General features: G+C 39.9%; 1 protein-coding gene across 1 annotated transcript in view; it reads right to left on the bottom strand.

The window, feature by feature from the left end:
* The window catches only part of ASAH2 (N-acylsphingosine amidohydrolase 2), a 79873-nt gene that overhangs the window by 20811 nt on the left and 36309 nt on the right, over positions 1-22753 (bottom strand). The window contains exons 7-13 of the mRNA XM_059662724.1: positions 21769-21896; positions 20607-20684; positions 9823-9943; positions 7787-7912; positions 3484-3570; positions 1079-1183; positions 874-955 (exon numbers count right to left, since the gene is read on the bottom strand). Coding sequence (XP_059518707.1) covers positions 874-955; positions 1079-1183; positions 3484-3570; positions 7787-7912; positions 9823-9943; positions 20607-20684; positions 21769-21896 — 727 coding nt within the window. The remainder of the gene's footprint in view (positions 1-873; positions 956-1078; positions 1184-3483; positions 3571-7786; positions 7913-9822; positions 9944-20606; positions 20685-21768; positions 21897-22753) is intronic.

Here is a 22753-nt window from a genome sequence, read left to right on the forward strand (position 1 = left end):
TTGCTCCTTCTCTTCCACATTTCAAGTAAAAACAGAATGGCACAATTCACTGTAGGCTTTCCATTTTGAAAACTAAAAATGACACCTCCAATTTGAAGTGTGAGTTGTTTGGCTTGGGGTCCCTGAAAAAGCCTCTCTTGAATCCCCACTTACTTATCTACACACATACCCACAATCAGAAAAAAATACAAAAACCTCGCCTAAGAGCCATAATCTGGGGGAATGTTATGTTAACTACAGAACCTATCGACTTAGACTCTGTAATCCATTAGGGAAATATAACAATTATAAATGTATGTGGGTCTAATAAAGGAGCACCAAAGTACATAAACCAAAGCCTATTATTACAATGAAGTCGGGATAAAGTTATAAAACCGAAAACAATCAGTTATAAATTAAGGAAGATCCTGGAAATACACACAGGAAGGGGACCTGGGGCCTCACGCGTTAGGCTCCTCAAGGCCTCTCCCCTGAGGAATTTTGTCTTCCGTGACGGGACAAGGAAAAGAGACACTAATAACCAACTGGAAGAGCTGACTCATGTTGTTGAAGGTACAATGACAACTCCCTCCCGCACCCCCAACGCCCCCCCTCCCCCGCGCCAGCCCAAGCACAATTTGAAATTATTCTCCCACAGACTAAAACACAAAGAGGATTTGTCTCTGATTCTACTTGAATGCGTGGAAAGCTGAGTGACGGAAGACACCCGTCCCTGGGAAATCTGGTTGTCATGCACAAACCTGGAGTCCCCGCACACCCCTGGATTTAGAAAGAAACACAGTCACTGTATTGGCTACACGTAAACCCTCCTCAGGGACACAACCCCAAAGCTCCAGAAGCTGGGGCCACAGGTTCCTTTCGTCTGCACCTCACCCTGCGTGAAGTTGAAGGTCCCAGCTCCATCGATTGTGCCAGCTGCGAAACTGTAGCCCAGCGCTGGCTTACATGTCTTTGCCTAAAGGAAAGATGTTTAGAACAAAAAAGGGAAAAAGAAACAGAAGTTAAGCTTCCACTAATGATGAGATCAGCCCTGAGCTTTCCCCTTGTGGCATGGTCAGTGTGACTCAGCAACACCTACCGTGTGTGTGGAATTGAGCGAGACGGTGACGTCTGTCATATTCACCCACTGATGAGCCGAAGTCAGTGGTCCAGTTAACTCCTGGGAAGCTAAGGCATACAGCGCCTAGAAAACCCACAGACGCTCACTGTTAAGAGCTAAAATGAACATTACCACTGCATCCAGTGAGTACCAATTGGGAGAAGGATCTCTCAGACAAGTTTTATTCTGCTGGGTCCATAGCAGTAGCCACTACACAGGTGATCTCTCTGCCAACCTGTTGCTTCCCTGAAGATGGAAGGCCCTGGATGGCTGACCTGTGCTTTTCCCCACAAAGATGAACTTGTCGTGATCCAGGATGTGGCTCAAAAGGCCCCAATCTCACTGGAAAGATGGTCAAGAAAATGTGAGATTAGAAGTAGGAGGGCTGCGTGACTTTCTTCGCCAGAACAAGAGTGTATCCTCGGGCATCCTCAGTCCTTGAGTCCTCTGGCAGGGCTGGCTTGAGGAGATGCCAAAGGGCAGCTTGAAAATTTCAGGCCCCACTTCATCTGCATAAACCCCCCGAACACCCCGCTGCTCTTTGATGATCTTTTTTCCCCCCAATGTGGTCAACTGATGCTTTTTCAATCATATGGGAAAAGTGAGTCAACCCATGATTAGAAATGTTTTTACTGATCTGTATACAACAGAGGCAAATCCTGCTTCGGTACAAGTCCCTTTGCCGGAGACCTAACTCATTTCCACACCATCCCCGTTTCAACTGCCCCCTGGGAGCTCTGAGCTGAGTGACCCCAGATGCAGCTGCCTCCCTGGTGAGGAGGCCAGTTGTGCCTTGCTGAGAAGAGAATGCAGAATGTGGGACAAATCCCTCTGGCTCCCAGGCCCAGAAAGATAACAAAATTTCTGACACCTAATTGTGTCACAGATGCACTCCCTAAATAGAATCTGTTAATTTAGAGCAATCCACTGATAATACCACAGTAATTAAAAAGAAACTGCAGCAATTAGGGCTGGCTAGTGTCTGGTGTTTTTAAAGGTGCTTTTGATCTTCCTTAATTGCTGCTGAAACATTTTAGAACCGTTGGAACAAAATATTTACTTACACTCACACGCACACGCGTGTGTGCAGAACAAAGGTATAAGTAAGCTATGAAAAGGAAGAGACTTAACTCTCGTTATCAGAGATATCTCAACGCTCCAGCTCATCTTTTAGGTCAGAAATCTCTCCATTGAAGCTGACACATAAAATGGGACTACATGAAGGATCAAATTTAGAAGAGGGGAGAGACTAGAGTAAATCATAGTAATCTTGCTGTAGACCAGGTTCTCTCATCAAAAAAAAAAAGTTAAGATAACATGGATGATCTTTGCCATATCAAAGAAGACTAGAACTCATTTGAATCCAAATTGTGAGAGCAGTGAGTTGTGGGGCTCAGCTTTGCATTGTCATCGAAGGAAAAGTTAAGAAATGCATCACCATTAAACCAGTATTATGTGAAATGTTGAAGGGTATCCTTTAAGAAGAGAAAGAAGAAGAAGAAAAGATTAAAAATATGAACAATAAAATAAATATGTACCTATCAACAATTGAATCTAAAAATCAAAATAAACAAAGAAGAAATCTAACGAACAAAATAAACTGATGACTAAAATAGCATCGGAGGCATGAAAACATGGAACACACTGATGAATCTCAGAGGGAAGGAGGGGGCTAAGAAGAGACTAACCAAAGATTTTATGTGCATATATGCATCATTTACGGACACAGACAATAGGTTGGTGAAGGCCTGGGGTGGGGCGGGACGGGAACCAGGGAACCAGGTGGAGGGAGACAACGGGAGGAAAAGGAGGACATCTGTAATACTTTCAACAATAAAGATTTTTAAAAAGAAATGGCTAAGTGATTTGGCAGGCAAATCCCTGAGAGATTTCCGAGCCTCTGAAACAGTCTGGTCATATATACCACGCTAATTGCAAAGCTTACAATCTAGCTATCATCCCACTGCCCGAAGCAAGCCCTCTGGCAGAAGTAAAATGTACTTCCTGTAAGTGGTTGGACCAGGCAGTCAGAGAGAGATTCCTGTGTGGCTTGTGCAAGAAACCTTCCCAACTGCCCTGCAGCAGCAACCAGCTTTCCAGACCCCTCGGTGCTGCTTGAGCTCTTGTCTTCCTCACAGTTAGGGACTTCCTAAAGAACAACGTCAGCAGATCTTCAAGAACAATCCTATATAATCCGATATAATAAAAAGCTAATATGCTAATAGACCAAACAGCAGAACGACAGTCCCGATGACCTTTCAGACAACCTGTCTGGACGACCTTCCGGACGAAGCCGGGGCTGCAAGGGCTGAGCCCCTTGCACAGATTTCATGCGTCAGGCCTCTAGTTTTAAATGAAGATCAAAGAGTGGGTGCACGGCTTACCGCAGCTCTCTGGTATAGGGTCCGTCCTATAATTTGTGTGCTGTCGAGCATATCCTGTCCAGGTCCCCTAGCCATGCACATGGTAGCCTTGAACAAAATGAGACAGATGTGTTCTTGGTGAATAAAGCAAGTATTTTATGCCTGGCTGGTATGGCTCAGTGGTTGAGCATCAACCTATGAGCCAGGAGGTCACGGTTCAATTCCAAGTCAGGGTATATGCCGGGGTAGCGGGCTTGATCCCCAGGAGGGGATGTGTAGGAGGCAGCTAATCAATGATTTTCTGTCATCACTGATGTTTCTATCTCTCTCTCCCTCTCCCTTCCTCTCTGAAATCAATAAAGATGTATTTTTTAAAAAGCAATTATTTTAAGAAATGGACAATTACAAGTGAATCTAAGCAACTATAATTTAAGACACATTATAGCTTTTCTTTTCAGGTATTCTCTCAACTTATAGGTTACGAAAAACAAAAGCATTAATTGAATTGGAGCAGCGAACACCTTTAGAAATCATCTATTCCAGCACTTAACTTAAAAATAAGGAAAATGAGGTTCCGTGTGTTAGAGGATTTGCCAAAGATTATTCAGATAGCTAAGACCTAACTCCACATCTCTCCATTGGCTGCACACTCTCTACTTGCTTGTTCTTGCCTGTGGCTCTTGGTCATGGTCACCTTAAACTGAAACTCAGTTAAAATTATATTGGAAAAGCTAGCTGACTGTCAGGGGGAAAAATCAGTAAATAAATATGACTCTATACCTTATTTCTAAAATCAGAATAATTTGAGATTACTCAGATGTTTCAATATTACAAATGAAATAAAAAGTATTGAAAACAAGAGTGCATATATTTTAAAGTCTTAAGGGTATAGAAGACCCTTCTAAAATTATATAGAACAGGCTAAATACATCTGACAAATTAAACGTTTTAAATATTCATATGTGGAAAATGAAAACATAAGTAAAGCTGAAAGACAACTGACAAATCAAGGGGGGGTTGTATTGTTTATGACAAACTAAGACTTTAAAATATTAGGAACTTAGAAAAGTCAATAAGAAAAATATCTTTATTAATGCCTTTTGGTTCATCCATATTGAGTTAAATTATCTCTTATTTGCAGTAAAAAGCATCTTTTTTAAATATATTTTATTGATTTTTTTTTTACAGAGAGGAAGGGAGAGGGATAGAGAGTTAGAAACATCGATGAGAGAGAAACATCGATCAGCTGCCTCCTGCATACTCCCCACTGGGGATGTGCCCGCAACCAAGGTACATGCCCTTGACCGGAATCGAACCTGGGGCCCTTGAGTCTGCAGGCCAACGCTCTATCTACTGAGCAAAACTGGCCAGGGCAGTAAAAAGCATCTTATATGTATATCAAAATCACCACCTTATATACCTTAAATTACACAAGGTCATATGTCAATTATATCTCAATAAAGCCTGAAAAAAATAATCACCATAATGAATGCATGATGGAATGCAGATGAAATAGGCAATTCACAAAAAGAAATGTAAATAGCCATTCAATATGAAATATGTTCAATCTCATGAATAATTAAATATAAATTTAAGCTGCAAAGAGAACTCCTTGCATATTGTGTTGGTGAAAACGGAAAGGCTGACAGTCCTGGTGCTGGTGAGAGACCGTCCCTCGTGCACTGTGCGTGGAAATGTGATTGAGAGAGTGTTTGGGCTATGTGTAGCATTCGTTAGAGGTCCTTTCTCTTTGATAACAAACTCACTTTCAAGAATTTGGCTTATGGCGAAACTCTTACTTGTTTGACAAAATATGTATGACAAGCAGAGTGACCACAGCATGCTTATATCAAGAAGGGAAGAAAAGGTGGGAGAGAGGGTGTGAAGGAAGGAAGAAGTCAGGGAAAGAAAATACTCATCAGCAGGGGACTGGTTAACTATGGTACTCAATACTGAAAATGATGAGGGGTTTTATTTATTTTTTTAAAATATGTTTACATTCATTTCAGAGAGAGGAAGGGAGAGGGAGAGAGAGATAGAAATTTCAATGATGAGAGAGAATCATTGATTGACTGCCTCCGGCACACCCGCTCCTGGGGATTGGGCCCACAACCCAGGCATGTGCCCTGACCAGGAATCAAACCGTGACCTCCTGGTGCATGGGACAATGCTCAACCACTGAGCCACACTTGCCAGGCACAGAAGGATGTTAAATGATGTTTTAAAGCACATTTATTGGAAATAAGGAAGCAGGTTATAGACTAGCATTGCCGTGTGATCCCACTTATGTAAAATTTTACATGCATATATATGCATGGATGCACAAAATATCTGGAAGTTCATTAAAATTTTAACAGGTTAATTTATGGGATGAGGGGTGCTCCTTTTCATAGTTTTATTTTCTGAACTTTTCCATATTATTTAAATGTGTAACAAGCATATATTTTTTCCTAAAAAATATTAAAACCTTTTCCTAAACTTAAGCTGTTGTGTTTTTAAAGAACCCACATTAAAGCAGAAGACATGGCAGCATCTGCCTTGTTTCCTTCCCTCTTCCTCTTTCTTATGTGAATCCTGACTTTGTTCAGAAAGCCATCTCCCCCCTTTGTGGTCAATGTTCCCATTCCTTGTTCCTGGTAAGTCTAAGGCTCTAGGCCTTGCTAAGATTGGCCAGGAACCCAACCTAAGCCACTCAGCACATACCATTCCCCCAGCAACTATTTTGTTCCAGGGATGGACATGTGACAGAAATTGACCCAATCAGATAAGAGAGAACTTTTATTCTATGTTGGAGAAGTTCTCTCTCTCCTACTTTATATGGGGGTGGGAGGAGGGGAGCATACCCCTTCCTTACTGCCACCTGTAGTCCTGCAAACCTGAGGGAAGCTGACTCGACCCAACGCATGGAGGGGAGCAGAGAAAAACAGAATTCTATTGGGGGAGGGGGCATGACTTTGTTGTAATTTTTTCAGATTATAAAGTAAACTATGCTCATCGTAAAAAATAACAAAATGTATAAATAAAAAATAAGTACAAAATAACAAATGAAACCTATATATAATAGTATCAAAAAGAGAACATCATAGTCAACAATTTAGTCAATGTTTCACTTTGTCTTTTTACAATGGTACACTGATTTTCAAAACTGCAATCACAATGAATATTCATTATTAAGTCCTGACTTTTTTTAGTCAATATCATGTATTATGAGTTTTTCCCACTTTAAGTATTTCAACAGAAGACATTAAGTTGATGCATAATGTTCTGCTGCAAATAAGTATAATAATGTTTTAACCATATCATCTATGAATTTTGTAATTTAGTAAGTAGTTATCAAATCTACTGTGAATTAATAATGTGTAGAAATGTTGCAAATAAAGGGTAGCACAGAATACTTTCTACATAAAAATAGCAATATATAACAGAAAAGTGTAATTGTTGAAACTGTATTGCTCATTGGGTGGGGTTGATTGGAATAAAGTAAATAGCCCAGAAATAGTGTTAAATAAAAGCAATATTCCAGGTGAAATGTTCTTTAAACACAAAGAATAAGACCCAGAAATTAGCATCTGCTGCTCATGTCCAAGCGGAATAATCTAAATGAGCTTGGGGGCTGGGGGGTTAAATAAATGATGGTGCAGCCTCATTTGTCTTTGAAACTTACCACACTGATCCACATATAGTCATAAAAATATTTTTAAGACAAAGTTGAGTGGAAAACTGAAATCCTGGACCAATAAAAAAAATCAGTATGTAAGTTACAAATGTTGTTTGTGGTTACGCAGACAAATACATAGGAAGTCATTCCACAGGTAACTGCTGGAAGGGGTGGGGCAGAACAGAGGTGATAGGGTCTTTCACTTTTGACTGTTCTCTATGCTTTCTTATTGTTGGAGTTCTGACAGCAAGATTTTTGCAATTTTAAAAGAAAAAAAATTATCTTACATTGTTTTTGTGGGTGTGGTTGTTTTTTTTAATCCATAGCTTTACTAATCAGTGAGCAATGCCTCAGGCAGTCAGTTTGGGGTACTGTTTCCGCAGAAATGCCCAGGCATCATGTTTCAGGCGGCCCACGCTTGGGGAAGGATATTTAATCTCTGACATTTCCTAAATTGCCTCACCATTCAAAAAACTTCACAGTCACATAGAAAATTATAATTTTATCTCATTGGCACTACGTGAGTGCTTTTGAGCAGAACAGTTGATAGAGGTAAATAGGCCGATGTATACTTGAGGAAAACCTACCTGTCAATGAACGATGAATCTTCAAACATAAAAGATACATGACATGCAAAAGCGAAGATTTCCTGGCATAGGTACCTACCCCGCCAATGGGACAAGTGCTGTTGGCGTTATCACAGGACTCTCCCGTGTTGGCGCAACGTGGGCCGAGAATATTGGGGGACACATCTCCTAGGTTTGATGAAGCAAAGGCTGCTACAAACGGCCCCTGCCAAGAGAAACAGCAGTTGCCTTTTATTCTTTCTTCCCCACGCCTCCCATTCAAAACGCAAACATTCCATCTGCTTCTGCTTCGGTGAACTATCCAAAACCATTTGCACACAATAAAAAGGAGGGTGTATATACAATAATCTAAGGAAATGCTTTACTCCGGAAAAGGCTCCCAGTACAGTCAGTGTTCCTGTTGTTACTCATGACTTTCCAATTATCAATAGAGCGGCTTGAAGCAGGACACTTTCAAATTTGTGCCTCAAGCAGAAGCACGCTGACAAGGAAAACAGCGCACTACAAGTTACAAAAGGCTGACATGTCAATTTTGCCTCTGGGGTTGAACCTAGAGATCCAAGATGCATTTGCCCTTTAAAAACACATATTGTGTTGGCTCAAAAAGAGAGGGGCCAATCCTGACTTTCCTGTTGTGAAATTGAACCTAAACACAGCGTCCACCATCCAGGCTTGTGCTTCCACGCATCGTTTCTCTGTCTCTTCAACCTGAAGTAACAACGCATAACCTTCAGAATGGTAACCTCAAGCCACTGTCCTGCCATTCTGTACTTTTTTCTTCTTCTTCTTCTTTTTTTTTTTTGGTTGGAACTATTCCAAGTGACATTTTTATTGCATTTATTGAGGTGATATTGGTTAATAAAATTATATGGGTTTCAAGTGTATAATTCTGTAATACATCATCTGTATATTGTATTGTGTGTTCACCACACAGAATGGTTCTGTCACCATTTGTGTCCCCTTTACCCTCTTCTACCTGCCTCCCCCCTTTCCCTCTGGTAATCACCGTACCATTATCTGTGTTTATGAGTTTTGGGGGCTGGTGAATTTTGTTTATTGGCTTCCCTTTTTCAACCAGCCTCCTAGCTCCCTTCCCCTCTGATCGCTGTCAGTCTGTTCTCTGTATCTATGAGTCTGTTTCTATTTTGTTTGATTATACCATTCCATCTTAAATGTCGTAAATTTTCTTAGAAAAAGAAGCAAGCAAGTATCAGAGGTCATGATGCTAAAAAGATAATTTATTTCAAAGTGCCTAGCACCTAGCCAATGATTACAAATGAGAACCTCCTTTCTTTTCCCTAAAATACAGGCTAAGATGAAAAAATACAGTTTTGTCAACAAAGGAGCTAAAAGATCAGATCAAATGTTCATGGATCAGTATCTTCATAACAGAGCATTATTCTAGTCAAGGGCCCGGGACTCTCATCCCATCATATATCATGCATTCTAGGGCTTAGGTGCTGGTGGCAAGCAGACAGGGTCCCTCTTCCCACCTAGCTAGCTGTAGTCTTTATTGTATACAGATCTGAGCAGCATCTGGAGTACATGGACTGGGTTCCTGGCCCCCGTCTCTGATCTGGTCACTCACTGAGTTTCAAAATTACAAACAAGTCTGATGGATCAGGGCTGTCTCTGACTTAGGCCTTATGACAGGAAAGTAGAACAATGTCCTGGAAAGGAAACTCACTATGAAGAGGGATGCCTGAACCAGTGAAAAGGACTCGGCATCTGTCCTCATTTAGATTATTATACCATTAAAGAGATGCTTAATACTTTTACAACTCTGAAAACAAAAGTAAACGTCAATACAATTTGCCATGTTTCCAAGTTGTTAAAAATGATTATATACTACAAAAACCTTGAACTTGCCCTCCTTTATCCAACTAATTATAACTTTATGAAGCCATCAATATAGGTAGTACTTGACACAGTTTATTGGTCCTTTTGAATTTTTCATTTCCTACTAAGATGGAAATTTTTTTAAATCCAAGTATACCAGTATGTGATACCCATACTAACTCTTTACTCTGAAAACTTGACTCAGCTATTTTGAATATTGCATGAGTGATGATACTCAATGAATTAGGTGAAGTTTTCAATAACACAAATTCTTACCTGTCCAGGTAAATGTCCTTTGTTCTTCTCTTGCTCAAACAGGTAAGATGCATAGCCCATATTGTCGCTATTGACAAGGTGATTGCTGTTGTTCATGCTGACAGGGTGGATGGCAAACCAGCTGTAACAGAGCAAGAAGCCTAAATTAATGAAGAAAATCAGATAACTGGGGCCAAAAAGGATGACTGGGATTTCTGTTAAGTTCTCCCCAACAGAAAAAAAAAATACTTAATCATAGGCATTCACATTTAGGTGCTTTTGTTGTTAATGAGCTTACATTACTAATAATATACTTAAGAAGTCTGATCATTGACTTACATGTAAAATACAAAACTATTTTTATGAATATTTCTTCTTCATCATCATCAGCAGCAGCAGCAGCTTTTAACAAGAGCCAAGGTTGGTCAGTTATCAGATGACATACCTAAAGAACTGTATGACATAGACTTTGTCCTTCAAGAAGGCACACATATCATATTTACTCAAATCAGTCCAAACGAATTCAACAGACACTTACTGAGAGTCTGCTGTGTGCCAAGCCCTGAATAAACTGCAGTTTGCTTTCAGAATCTTCCAGAAGACAAAGATGTGGAAAACGCCCTTACTACAGTGTGACAAAGGTTATAAAGTGTTTGGGGACCATAGATGATGAGCAATTCATTCTTGAGGGCATTCCAAGGAGAGGGAACAGCAGAGTACGACATGGAGGCATGAAAGAGGACGGTGCGCATGATTCAGTATAGCCTCCTGCACGGTAACAGCTTCCGGGTAGAGCTATACAGTCTACAAACGAACATCACATCTGCTACTTTATTTGACCTTCACAACAACCCTGAGAGACAGGCTGTTAATACCTCCCCTCTGCAAGGTGTCTCAGAGAAGCAAAACGGTGGCCCACTTGCCATAGGACCAAGGCTCAAGTTTGGGTCTTGCGACGCCTTGTCCAGTGGCCTTTGTAGATCAAACCTCCGCACGGTGAAAAAGAGACTTTCAGAATGAAAGGCTGTAAAGCAGATGAACTGGAATGATCAAGAAAAGAGACACGCCAATTCATAAAGTTTTAAGCTAATTTAGGATTTTTAAAAAATACTTTGTTGATGTAATCCTTCACTGGAAACTTTTGAAACATTTCATAGGAATGAAAGCTTCCATTCCTACCTACATGATACAGGGCACAAAACTGAACATTGACATCATGACTGAGGATGTTTTTGGGCTTGAAGGTCATCACTTAGGATTCAGTCCTCGTTGCCCAATAGATGTATATGGAGGTCAGAGGTGGCCAGCATAACGCCCGTGGGGGCTGGGTAGGCAACGTCAATGAGGTGAGCTGGTTGGTGCAACAGGGACTAGTGAGGACTGTGGGGTCTGCAGGCACTCGCACGCGGGAAGGGCTACAGTCTCTGTGCTGCAGCCAAATGCGCCATCTGGGAGTGTGAGCCAGGGCTGCCAGAACTTTCAAGAGAAACCACAAACCTTGTTTTTGTGAAATATTTATCTACTTAAAAATTCTTACAGAAATAAATGCATGGAAACAAAGGAGGGGAATGGTTACAAATTGACAGACTTAGGACACGTAGCCAACAAATAGCATTTGTGAACTGTGCTGGCATACTGAGTCAAACAAAATAACTATAAAACTTATTAGGACCTAATAGAAGGTGACAGGAGAAGATCTGGCTTTGGTGGTGGGCACACGGTACAATAAACAGATCTTGTAACATAGAAACCCATATCCAAAACCTATATGTTTATGTTGACCAATGTCACCCAATGAATATTTTTAAAAAGACGTATTGATGCAATCAGGAAAACGAAACATGGGCTGGGTTTTAGATCCTATTAAGAAATTAATTTTAATTGTGTTGGCAGTGATAACAGATTATAATTATACTTTTAAAGCGTTTATCTGATACTTAAATATTGATGAGTGAAAAAATATGTCTAGCATTTGCTTTTAAATACTCTAGTAAAACACACAAATAAAAAGGAGAAGAATGAAATAGAATGGCAGAATATTGCTAATTATTGAGCTGATTGAATATTGCTAACTATTGAGCTGATTAATAGTTATGTGGAAATTTATTAGACTAATCACTCTAAATTGGTATATATTTGAAACTTTTTATAATAGTTTCTTTTTTATCTTGACACCCATTTCAATTTTTTTAAAAAACAATTTAAGGCCTAATCACCAACCAGTAGGATTAATTCAATGCCTATGGTATATATTTGCCACTGTGCAAAACGACAGAGGTTTAGGCTGAACACAGTTCAAAGGTCATCCCCTAGAACTTACTTGCAAGGTTTCTATATTTTAAAAAACCCTTACATTCGTTTCTATTTTGTGGTTTGTCTCTTTCTCCTAAAACTTAAGTGCCAAGAAAATTCTACTCTAGTAGTGTTTTCCAGTTAGCTGGAGTCTGCTTTTCTGTTTTATTCCATTTGAAAATGGGGTGGTAGCCATGACAAACCCATGACTCCCCAGCCAAAATATTTCCATCTAACGCAATCACACTGAGGCCGGCCAGACCACAGCCTCTCCAGTGCAATCGAGGGAAAACTGTAGAACAAGTCTATCAACGCTATCATTTAGCACGCATGAGGTGAAAGATTTTCCCAACAGGATCTCAGTTTATCCTTACAAGAACCCGTGGAATCAGATGCTGTCATTATCCTCATTTGACAACCAATGAAGTCTCAGAGGGATGACATAACCTGGCCAAGGTCACGCAGGTGCAAGTCAAGAAGCAGGATATGCATCCAGGTTTGTCAGACCATAAAGCCCACGTTCTTATCTGCTATGGGATACTGGCTCTGTCCCTCTGTTCATTCACTTTCTCATTTCAATGCACATTTCATAACTGTGACTCTGTGCCAGATGCTGGAGTCATAGAGATGAATGAGGCATCATCGTGACCTTAATAAATGCTTCATGGAGGATCTGACATTTGAGCTGGATCTTAAAAAATGAGTAGGAACCTGGAAGGGGGAGTGGGGAGGTCACTGGAAAAAATCATTCATTGCAAAGGCATGCAGGTGGGACGAGGTGCAATGTGTCCAGATAGTCACAGTGGCCAGAGCAGAACACATAAGGAAAAGAGAGGAGGTGGTTGTGCCATTCATTCAATCAACATGAACTTATTAGTAGCCACGAGTGTGTCTGGCATTGCATTAAACCCCAAGGAACACAGAGAGGAATGAGCTGAGTTCTATACCATCAAGAAATCACAAAAATATCTGTGGAGAAGGTAAATGCTAAGAATTTTGGTCTACTAATTAGACTACAAACTTGAATTCTTATTTATTTCATTGAGTTATTTTCATTTATGTTAGCCCTTATAAAATTAACTGAACCTTTTCTCTATAAAAAAAATTTAAAAAGCATTCAAAAAAGTTATTTAAATATAAGAAAAAGAAGATGCTATATATTTTCTTCACTGTCCTTTGAAATATGTGCTATTAAAATATCAGGCTTGTCACAGCAACCAAAGTACTCTGGTAATAGTATAAATTATGAATATGTATAAAGATATGAACAAAGGTGGTCATTTTAAGTTAAGAAGGCTGTACTCACAACTTCTTTTATCTGGTCAGAAATATATTCATCAAAGCAAAGTTCAAAAGAGAAGAAGAAAGGTGTAGGTAGTTTCAAAAGAAATCAGACTACAGACATAAAAGGAGGACTATGTCCCTGTTCATAAACATTTTAAAATAATGATTATGTCACAGCTGGGATGTACAAGAGGAAGCAGGGCTCGACTTGAGTCAGCCTGACCTAAGCAAGGTACTGAGGAAAGACAAGAGAGTTGATATTTTACCCTATTTAGTAGCAAAGTTAGTTAAAATTTCTGTGTCTCTTTTCCCAAGACTGAAAAATAATAGATTTCAACTATGCTATGTGAAACAATAAACACCAAATTATTATAGGATATTATCATTATTTTCTTATATGATGTTATGGAGGCATTTGAAGCAAAAGATTTCTAGGGCCTCTTTCAATGTGGACATTGTGTGCCTCCTAATTTGAAACAGAAAAAAAGCCAAATGCAAAAATTTAGCTTCTTAAATATTCTAAAATAGTAACAAACCATCCTAGGTTCCATTCCCCCAGGCCTGGGCCATCATGTCCCACATGCAGAAAGGTGACTGACAGAGCAGTTAAGTGGAAGCTGAAATCCGGCCGCTGCTCTGCTCACCAACCTAGGTACCTCGGTCAGCCCAGGGAAGGGAACACCTGTGTGTGATTTGCATCACGGTCCTATGTGCTAGCTGTCACCCTCTACTACCTAAATGTCCACCAATGGGGAAAGAGAGTATTGTACATCCATCCATTTAAAGGAAGTGTTTATGAACATGGGAGTTCCATGTAATTACAAGGGAGCTTATTGGGTAAATACAATAGAGGAAGCTGTACTCAGTTGAATAGTACACCCCCCCCCCCAAAAAAAAAAAATGTCTACTGGAATCTCAATATGTGACTTTATTTGGAAATAGAGTTTTTACAAATGTAATCAAGGTAAAGAGCAAGTGATACTACTGGCTTAGGTTGGGTCTAAATCCAATGTCTGGTGACCTGGTAGCAAAGCGAGACATAAAGAGTTGGAGAAGTAGCTGATGGGAAGATGGAGGCAGAGATTGGAGTGGTTTGGCTATAAGCCAAGAATTGCTGGAACTAGGAGAGAGGCATGGGACAGGCTTTCCCTCAGAGCCTCCAGAAAAGAACCAACCCTGCCAACATCTTGATTTTGAACTTCTGGCCTCCTGACCTGTGAGAATGTTAACTTCTATTGTTTTGAGCCAGCCAGCCAGTATATAGTAATTTCCTTTGGCAGCCCTAAGAAACTAATACAGAGGCCATATGTTTTAGTGGCTAAGAGTATAGCTCCACAGTCAGACACAGGTTACTTAATCTATTACTTAATTAGAAGTTCCTTAATACAGAACCTCAGTATTTCTATCTGTATCATAAAGATGATAGTATCTACCCCACAGCATTTGACAATTAAAGGAACAAATATATCTAAAGACTGATCAAATCCTATATAATAAAGAAGTAATATGCAAATTGACCCCATGCCCTCACAAGATGGCTGCCTATGACCAGGCCAGCAGGGAGGTTAGTGAGGGATGACCAAACGACTGAACAAGCAGGCTGCATGAGGCGACCAGGCTGGCAGGGGGGGAAGTTGGGAGTGACCAGGAAGGCAGGGGGGGCAATTAGGGGTGACCAGGTAGGCAGGCAGGTAAGCAATTAGGAGCCAGCAGTACAGGATTGTGAGAGGGATGTCCGACTGCCGGTTTAGGCCCGATCCTAGAGATCGGGCCTAAACCGGCAGTCGGACATCCCTCAAGGGTTCCTGGATTGGCGAGGGTACAGGCTTGGCTGAGGGGACCCCCCCCCCCATGCATGAATTTCATGCACTGGGCCTCTAGTATATCTATAAGAATGGAATAAGTCATCACAATGATGATGATGATGATGATGATGATGATGATGATGATATTGATACTTCTGCAGCTGCTGCTGCTGATGATTACCGATATAAAGGGAAAAGAGCTATGAAGCTCTGAATACATGTGTGTATATATATTTCCTAAGATTAACATACTGGTGTGAGTATGTGTGTGTATTCAAAACATGTATATTCAACTTAAATGATATAGGCATGAAATAATTAAATGAGAAAACGCTGCCCTCTTGTGGCAGAGACTTGAGGGCTTACAAAATACCCGTGTGCCAAGTCCTAGCCACCAGATGGGGAGGGAGAATTGAGGGGCTGGGTGAAAATGGTGAAGGGATTGAGAAGTACAGATTGGTAGTTACAGAATAGTCACAGAGATGTACATTCCAGCACAGGAAGTATAGTCAATAATATTCTAATAACAGGTGGGTACTTGACCACTCTGAAAAGCACATGATTTTTTAACCACTATGCTATACATCTGAAACTATTACAGAATAGTACTAAATATAAACTGTAATTGAAAAGTAAAGTAAAAAAAAAAAATAAACAATTTTAAAATACCCACCTGCTTCTCTATTTCCCAGGGTCCCCTCAGCCTGGCCTGCACCCTTTAGTAGTCTGGGAGCCTTCAGGAGGTGTCCAACTGGCTTAGCACCACTGCACTTGCCAGCCATCAGCCGGCTTGTGGGAGTGCACTGACCACCAGGTGGCATCTCCTACATTGAGCATCTGCCCCCTGGTGGTCAGTTCATGTCATAGCGACCAATTATTCTGCTGTCCGGTTGATTTGCATATTACCCTTTTATTATATAGGATATGAGATGACAGTCATTGTGACCATCTTTGGAAACCACAATCTGCCATTTAAAACTTTTTTTTTGAAAAGCCCTATCAATCCTAAAAAGGTAGGAGGTTAGGGGGGAAAGCATTGAAAAAGTGAGGCAAATGGCACAAAGTGAAAGATACAGAAAGCAATCCAGATATATAATAATCATAATTCCTGAGATCAAACTCCCTCATTAAAAGACAAAGAGAGAGTAAAAAAAAAAGTATATGATATTTATAAGACACCTCTAAAATGTAAGAAGAAAATAACCGCAAAATAAACATGGAAAATTCTAACCTGCAGAGAGAAATGAGTTAGCTATATTAACTTAAGAGTACATAGACTTTGAGAACAAAAAACTCACTTATATACATAGAGTCACTACAAAAAAAACAAAAACAAAAAAATAAACACCCACTTGATAGTCTCAGTACATGGAGATAATATCATTAATATTTTTCACAGTGTTTTAAAGCTTCTAGTGCCCAGAATGAGAGATACCAAGTAAGCATCCACATGTACACATTGACCTTTCAGTCATGCTGACTCCTTATAATATGTTCCATGTAGGGACAGGGCAGAAGAAAATGTACCTGAATATTAACTATGGTTGACTTGATGAAGGATAACTGAGTTAATTTTTCTTTCACTTTCCTATATTTTTCAAGTTTTCACTGCTGAGTACATATTATTTTTATACCGGTGGAAAAACTTGGAAAAAAATAACAACTTTCTAAATCTCTTTGGATTAAGAATTTTCCAGAAATCCAACAATCAAGTAAGTCCAGCGTCTTTTACTAGTTATGACAACTGGTTTTTATGGCTCTGTTTTCTTAACTTGGGACTAATTAACAAGCATGATTTACCTGTTATCAGTCAGCTCTTGTTATCAATGAGCCCTTACTAAGCACCTTACTTTGTAGGTTGATAGCTCAGACATCGAATGAACTCTCACAGCCAGGGCCTATGTATGCTCTCCTGGAGAGAACAAGACAGACGGACTGATAAAAAAGGTGGAGCAGGAAGACAGCAGCAAATTTCACAACAGTGTAGAAACCTGTTGTTTTTTAAAATGTGCCTTTAAAGGGCCCCTTTAAATGACCCTTTCTGTAAGAATGAGAGGAGTTTCAGTGTATAAAGCAGAAGGCAATGGAGCAATTACTCAAACACCTACTCAGACCTTCCTTACAGTTCCGACAAAGAGAAGCCATGTCATGCCAAAAGCTCTCAAAGTGAATTTTATAGATGCCACACAGCTCACCTTTTAACTCAGAATTCAAAACATTCCAAACATGTTCTCCACAGCTGGAGAACAATCATTGACTGTTTTTGCATAAGGCAGTATCAGGCAAAAATATTTCCTTTAGATCAATTGGAGCAAATAGCGGTCTAGTATTTGTAGAGGACTTAACAGTATAGAACAGTTTCATGCACATAATCCTATTTCTTTCTTCAAGCCATCATCACTCTTCCTAACCCTTCAAGACCTCTCAACTCCCAACCCCAGCTTAAAACACTTTAATGATTTTCCATTCCCCTCGATTATAAAGACCAAAATCTTTATCCTGGTATCTAATCTCTACCTCTAGCTTTATCTCACAATATCCTTTGCACTTTAGCCACGCAGACCTTTTATCAGTTCCTCAAATGGGCCTCAAAAAGGACTTTTGCACATGCTTGTCCATCTGTGTTAAAAGTCCTTTTCCACTCCCCACTTTGCTGGTTAATTCCTCCCCTTCCTTCAGTTTTCAGCTCTATCGTCACTTCCTCAGGGCCACCTTTCCCAGTCTCCCTGACCATGTCAAATCTCTTTAAGGTAGCTCTATAAGCCTTCCTTTCTTAGCACTTAACCCAATTATCATTATATATGTATTTGTATGACTATTTGAATACCTTTTGTCTCTACCAGTGGACTGTAAGTCCTGTAAAGGTAGCAACTATATCAGTTTTTGCTCATCAGTGTATCTATAATAGAAGCTCAGCTAATGACACATATATTCCACAATATTGAATGAATACATGAATAGTCTCTATGTAGAGGGAAGATGCTAAATCTACATTTGATAAGTGTAGAAACTGAGTCTCACAAAGTTTAGGGGATTTGCTCAAAGAGCACAGAATACAGGTATTCGATTCCAAGGTGATTCTGAGGTATCTGATTTCTGATTTCAAGACCAGGAAATGCATTATTCCAAGGACTGGGAAGTGTTGCATGGCACACAGCAGGTGCCTAGGGCAAACTTGTTGAACAAAGAAATAGAAACAAAAATGAAAGTAGCAAGGAATAAATGATGAACTTCAACATTGTTTACAGTATGAAGAAGAGTCTCGGCTGTGGCACTGGGCAGGCCATGTCACCTTTTTAGGACTTAGCTGAATTTTAAACTAGATTACCCCTGTTTTCTGAAAACCTGAGGTTCTACGCTTCCAAATTTCTCATACTTTGGATTCTAACATCAGGCACCTACATGTGCTGGCTGAGTTCCTTGGCACCCAAATTTGACTCTCTTTTGGATCATTTTCAATGTGTTCAAAGAGCAACTTTGACTATTCAACAAGAGGCAACTGGAGGAGCGATTACATCAAGGATAACAAAAAAGGTTGTAAAAACAATGGAAGGTTATTTCTGCTTCAGGTCACAATCACCCAACTAGCCTACAAGACCCTTGAAGATGGGGACTATGACTTATTCATCATCACATATGCCAAGTATACCTGACATTTAGAAAGTCTATTGAGTTAAATGCTAGGTAGCAACTAATCAGTAGATAAATTTATTATAAGAGATGAGTCCTATTACGTCAACCCATATTATAAAGTTTACCTTATCAGTGAGTTTTTAGTGTCCTCACTTTAAACCCAAAGAAATAACTCCAATGCTAAGAATTCTAAGCACTCTGATATGCCAATAATGGAGTTTTTAGAAGAGGTAGAATATTATTCTATTTCTTACCTCTTAGCTAAAATTATTGAACTTTTGTCTGTGTCAGGCACAAAATTAGAGCTTTGCGTGCATTATCTCATTTAATCGTCACACAACCTGTGAGTTATTATTATTCCCATTTTCAAATAGAATAGTTGAGGTGTAAGTAATGGAGTTACTTTCCCCAGGCCACAGGGTTAATAAGTGGCAGGGTGGGGATTTGAACCCAAGTCTTAAAGCCTACACCTAAAACCTGAACTCTTTACCATGCTATTCTCTACCAACTATGACTGTGGGTCATAGTCTTTCATGTTTCTCTTCACCCCTTCTTACTTTTAATTTACTGTTCATTTTACTCACATAGAACCTTTCACTTAAATATTTCATAATTCTACCTGGCAGAACCTCACCACCTTTACTAACACTTATTATCAACATTTTTAAGGACTTCCTTTACTCCTCAATTTTACACATAAAAAACTGAGACACAGAGCAGTCACATCACTTGGCCTAAGTAACAGAGCTAAGAGGGATGAGAGCCCAGAGCGGACGCGAGTGCAAGCATACACTTTCTTAGGGCATTTCCGCGTCATTTGGAAGTCTACACGTCAAGGTGTCTGCACTGCTACCCAGCCTGAGTCAGTCCAATGGCTGTGAGCAAAGTCACCTATGAATGTAAGTGCCTTATTTTTCAAGAAAAAAATCCCCATATTTCCTTGTTTATAAAAAAGGTGCTAAAATCAATCGGTGCCAAGCTATACTTTCACATCATCTGCTTCCTTTAGGTCAGTGGTTCTCAACCTTGGCTGCACATTAGAATCACCTGGGAATCTTTTTAAAATCCTGATTTCTGGGCCTCATCCTCCGGAAATTCTGTTTCTTTGTTACTAATGTTGTGGCCCCACCCCATAACAAAGAAACAGAATTTCCGGAGGATGAGGCCCAGAAATCAGGATTTTAAAAAGATTCCCAGGTGATTCTAATGTGCAACCAAGGTTGAGAACCACTGCTTTAGGTGGTCTCAGTTCTGCTTTCATCACTAATTAGCATTGTCCTACACTAGACTTCCCTTGATCCTTTCAGGAAAACAGGTAAATAACCTCAAATCCATATTCATTTTCCTAGTTGGTCAGGTTGTTTTTTTCATTTACGAAGAGATAATTGTCTACCATCATAGAAGTTTCACATATAAGATCTTTTATTTTTTTATTTAAATATATTTTTTATTGTTGACAGTATTACAGGTGTCCCCATATAAGATCTTGATATAGTCATAAGCACTCACATTCTTTATGTCAAATGCCAGATGCTGTGCTGAACTTCTTCGCCCAGATCCGCCATTTATATCATCTTTTATTAGCCCTTGTGGCAGGTGAGAGGTTGAGAACCTTGCCACAGGGCCCACGGCTGCAACTCAGATGTGTCTGATTCCTGAGTCTGAATTCTTAACCATTCAGCTTACTCTTGGCCCCTGCTTCCACTATTCCAGTCTCTTCCCCACCCCAACCTTGTAATTGAGGAAAGTTACTCACACAGGAAAAAAAAAAAAAGAAAGTAAACAGAGTACCTGATAAGGCCCAAGTCGTCTCCATTCAAATCTACCATTTTCAAGACCAGCATTTCCTTGTCTGTATCCGAAGAGTACCTAGTTACCAAGACAAAGAAATGTAGTCAGTTTCATGTTAGAACCTGGGCACCATGTCTGACAAACAGCAGAAGCTGGCTCAGAAACAAAAACCAACATGCCTTAGGAAGCAAGGCTCCCGGACATGCAGTAGTCCGACGCCTGCACCCAGGAAGGACCTCAGTCCTCAGCTGAAGAAATGGCTTGCAACTGTGACCGGAGCTAGGGGCAATAGGTTGGCTCGCTGGAGGTGAAATATACATGTTTATGTAATATATGCACTATTATATAACATGTATTTCTTTCAAAAAGGATTTCTCTTCGAAATTTCTACTCAGATTCCATTAGCAGGAAATACACAAAATCAAAAGCATTAGGACCTGTGACTTAAAATGTTTTTAGGTCCTTTCACTCTTTGTCTTTTACAGACAAATATAAAATGTCAAGTGGTCAAATTGACTGAGATGTTATTTTACATTACCATAGTAGCCAAGTACCCTCTTTGTTGCAAACCTGACTCATTCTTAAAAAAACTAATCATCTCCCTTAATTGTTCCATTCAATTATTCTCATTTTATTTCTTGTTCTTTCAGTATTTTTACTCAGTTATCTCCTTTCTCTTGCCACAGTCTCTTGGACTAAGATGATTTCTTCTGAATAACATAATAAAAAGAGCTACTCATTAATTTAACAAATACTTGTTATGCACATTTTTATCTCCATTTAACAAACGAAGAAACGGTGAGCCAATAACTAAAGATAAGTAAATCACCTATCATCATCACCATATATCCTAAAGGTCACCCAGCTAGGAGTGACAAAGCTAAGATGAAACCACAGTTATGTCAGATTCCACAGGCAGGCGTCCTTCAACTATTCACACTGAGTCTCACAGCCCTCAAAGCAGGAAGACAGGTTGCTGTATGTTTTCTGTTTACTTTTTATTTCTGCTTGTCTTAGATTATCAACATGTTTTTAAATTATTTTAGCTCTGATACTTTCTTAGGATCCCATCATATTCGTCAAGTAAACAACCCTGTTTTAGATTCTGTCTCTCTCTCCTAAAGGAAACACATGATTTCCCTGTGATAATTACCCTCCTCACCTCAATCTCTCTGCCAGTGGATTTTGAAGGTAAGAATAGGGGCTTCGGTTGATCTGTGTGCCATCCACATTTCCTTTATTCATAAAGATCTTTCCTGGTTTCATATTTTTGTGTGCTATCTCAATGCTCTGTGGGTTTTGAAAAAGAGAGTTGTCAAGTTAGAAATCCTATTGGGGATAATGATTTCGTCAATATAAACAGAAGAGACCTGTGGATTGTTTCCTTGGTCTCCAACCTGTTGCCACTACAGATGAAAGCTGGAGAACCACACGGCTGGTGACTTTGGAAGGAAACAGACTGGCCTTCAGGGTTGAGAGAGAAAGAGTGCTCTGTGTGGAGAAGCACAGTGCCATCAGCACCGGCTGGTGAGTCAGCATGTCTGCCAGTTCAGATGGCCCAAAGGGGAGACTCGACTCCTACAACGTGTAGGTATTTCCACCTTCCCCCCCCTCCCCACCCTCCCTAGCCCACCACCTTCTCAGACAGTTTTTCAAACTTTGAGAAGCACAGTAAGCAATACAGTTCCCATCATAACTTAATACGTATCCGCATATATATTCTAAAATAAAGTTCACAATGTGTATGATGCACTATGGTGTTTTCAAATTTTTTTATTTGTTTTATTTTTTATGTTTATTGCAACCCATGAAATTGGTTTCATAAAACCATTTATCGGTTGCTAGCCACCGTTTGAAAAACAGTGTTGCAAAGAAATGTCTGCTTTTGCCAACTGGGTCCCTGGATTTGCGGGTATGGAGGGGTGACTTTACAAGATAAAATAGAGAGAGACTAAGCCTGAAAGGCAAAGGAATGGAGAAGAAAACATTATCAAGAATCCTGTGCAATAAAATAATAAACTGGAAGACAGGAGAGAGAGGAGTACCAACATGTACCCAAACCACGAGTGGGAGAAAAGTTGGGGGTATGGTAGGAGCACCATGTCCGTCTAAAGCTGGTGTAGAGGACTTGAGAAATTTACCAATTA

This window comes from Myotis daubentonii, chromosome 13, assembly GCF_963259705.1.
Source record: "Myotis daubentonii chromosome 13, mMyoDau2.1, whole genome shotgun sequence".
NCBI lineage: Eukaryota > Metazoa > Chordata > Mammalia > Chiroptera > Vespertilionidae > Myotis > Myotis daubentonii.